The 2,637-nt window shown below is 71.3% G+C and overlaps 1 protein-coding gene across 1 annotated transcript; it reads left to right on the forward strand.

The window, feature by feature from the left end:
• Positions 1 to 351: 351 nt before the first annotated feature.
• LOC113942051 (rhotekin-like) lies at positions 352 to 2,589 on the forward strand (the record flags this gene model as incomplete). Its single annotated transcript, XM_027633192.1, has 4 exons — positions 352 to 548; positions 1,072 to 1,176; positions 1,367 to 1,470; positions 1,887 to 2,589. Coding segments are annotated over 4 exons (439 nt in total), but the record flags the coding sequence as incomplete, so codon positions are not given.
• Between the last annotated feature and the right edge of the window lie 48 nt (positions 2,590 to 2,637).

The raw sequence follows: 2,637 nt of genomic DNA on the forward strand, positions 1-2,637 counted from the left end.
TGGGGCATGGGGGGCACGGGGTTATGGGGGACACAGGGGGCATGGGGGGCACAGGGGGCATGGAGGGCTGTGGGGCACGGGGGGCTGTGGGGCATGGGGGGCACAGGGGGCTGTGGGGGCACAGGGGCTGGGGGGTGTGGGGGGCACGGGGGGGTTGTGGGGCATGGGGGACACAGGGGGTCTGGGGGGCACGGTGGGTACAGGGATTTGGGGGCTATGGAGGGTTGAGGGGGATGGGGGCTTTGAGGTCTCTGGGGGACTGGGAGGTCCGAGGTCTCCCGGTGCTGTAGGACATGTGGGTGCAGCGAAGCCAGGGGGACATGGGGGGCTCTGGGGGCTCAGGGGGCACAGGGACCGTGGGGTCCAAGCGCTGTGCCCGCCGCAGGACACGCGGGTGCGGGCGCAGCCGGGGGGGCGCGGGCAGCCCCCCGTGGTGGCCGTCACCAACCGGCTGGGGGGGGAGGAGGTGACCCACGCCCTGGTGGCCGAGAGCGCGGCCGAGGCCCAGCGCTGGCTCGAGGCCTTCGAGCAGCACCTCTGCGACTTGGGTGAGCGAAGACCCCCGGGAACCCCCACCATCCATGTGGGACACCCCATCCTGGTGGGCCCCTGTCCATGTGGGACCCCCATTATTACAGGACCCCCAAGCCCTGTGGGACCTCCCCAAGCCATGTGGGACCCCCCTGAGCTGTGTGGGAACCCCCCTAGTCCGGAGGGATCCCCGTCCCAGTGGGATCCCTTCATCCTGCTGGGATCCCTCCATCCCTGCAGGACTCCCGACCCACAGGGAGCCTCATCATCCCGATGGGAACCCGTCTTGTGGGACCTGATCCCACGACCTCCATCATCCCTTTGGGACCCCCATCATCCCAATGGGACACCTCCCTTCTCTGCAGGACCCCCCCAACTCTGTGGCCCCCACTCCTAGTGGGACCCCCACCCCGTGGGACCCTATCCCACTGCAGTCCCCATCCTGGGATGACCCTATCCCATGGGACCCCCATCCCATGGGACCCCCATCCCAGTGCCAGCCCCCCCATGCCCTGCTGTGCCCCCGCCCCTGTCCCCCAGGCCAGTGGAAGCAGTGCTGTGAGGAGCTGATGCGGATCGAGGAGCCCCCCCCGCGCCGCCCCCCGGCCCCGCTGCCCCCCCAGGGCTCCCTCTACCACCAGACGGGTGAGTGGGGCCGGGGGGGCCGGGAGGGTCGGGCTGGGGGGGCTCTGCTCTGTCTCCCCCTCTCTGCTCTCTGCTCGCTCCCTAACGCTGCTCTTCTCTCCTTGCTGTTCCCCCCCTCTGTCCCCCCCTCTGTCCCCCCTTTTCTGTGCCCCCCTCTCTGCTGCTCTGCCACCCCCCGGTGCCCCCCCAGCCCCGCCGGGCCCCCCCGGGCCCCCCCCCGGGCGAGGGGCTCCTGCTGCAGGAGAACGTCTCGGCCGAGATCCGGGCGCTGCTCAGCTCCTACTACAGCGACAGGTGATGGGGGGCACGGGGGGGCCGAGACCCCACCACCACAGCACCCCTGGGGACAGCAAAGGGCCCCCAGGACTCCCCCCCACAGCACTGGAGGGAGCAGTGGGGGGGCCCCGAGAACCCCCAAACCCATGGGGGCTGTGAGGCAGTGCTGGGAGGAGTGGGGGGGTGACTGTGGGACCCCTGAGACACCCCCCCACCCGCGGGGGCCATTGGAGGGGAAATGGGACGTCTGGGGGGACCTCTGAGCCATCCCCTCCACAGCCTGTGAGGGCCATGGGGCACCTCTGGGGGTCTGGGGGGGTCTGGGCATAATGGGGGGGCTGTTTGCAGCCCCCACCCCACGGTGCAGCAGCGGGGGCTCCGGGGGGCGTCTGGGGGAGCCGCTGACCTCCCCTTCCCCCCCCTTTGCCCCCCAGCTATTGACCCCTCAGACGACATCGCGGCCGTGACCGACATCCTGGCGCGGCACCGGGAGGGTCCCCGCCCGCCGGGCCCCCCCCCGTGGCTGTCGCTGTTCGAGGGGCCCCCCCCGCGCAGCCCCAGCCCCCCCCCGGCGGGGCCGCCCCCGCACCCTGTCCCTGGACGCCCGGCTCAGCACCCTCAAGGGCCGGGGGGGCCCCCCCAGGCCCCCCAACTCCAGCTCCTCCAGCAGCGGCAGCAGCAGCCCGGGACCCCCCCAGCGTGACCCCCCCAGGCCCCTCCAGTCCCGGGTCTGACCCCCAGCACCGGGGGGGGGGCAGGGGATGGACCCCCCCCATCCCCTGCAGGGGCCAATGCCACAGGGGGCCTGGGGGGGTCTGGGGGCTCCCAGATCCTTTTCTGGGGAGAAACTGGAATTTCTGCCCCCTCTGTGCTGGGGGGGGACAGAGCTAAACTCCAAAAAGGGGGGGAAGGGGTGTTGCCCCCCCCCAGGGTGGGTGCTGGGGACCCCCCCACCGCGGGGTGGGTGCAGGGTCCCCCCAGGGTGGGTGCTCAGGGTCTAACCCGGGGGGGACACAAGGACCTCCCCCCCAGCTCTACTTTCCCTCACCTCTAACCTGGGGGGGGCAGCCCCCCCCCGGCAGGACACCCCCTTATTAATAATGTGCATTAATAATTTGCATTAAAATTTATTTAACAGCTGCTGTGTGTGATTGGGGGGGGGGGTCCCTGTGCCCGCGGGGGGGG

The sequence above is a fragment of the Corapipo altera genome, unplaced genomic scaffold (genome assembly GCF_003945725.1).
Source record: "Corapipo altera isolate COAL_440 unplaced genomic scaffold, ASM394572v1 60436, whole genome shotgun sequence".
NCBI classification, from domain to species: domain Eukaryota; kingdom Metazoa; phylum Chordata; class Aves; order Passeriformes; family Pipridae; genus Corapipo; species Corapipo altera.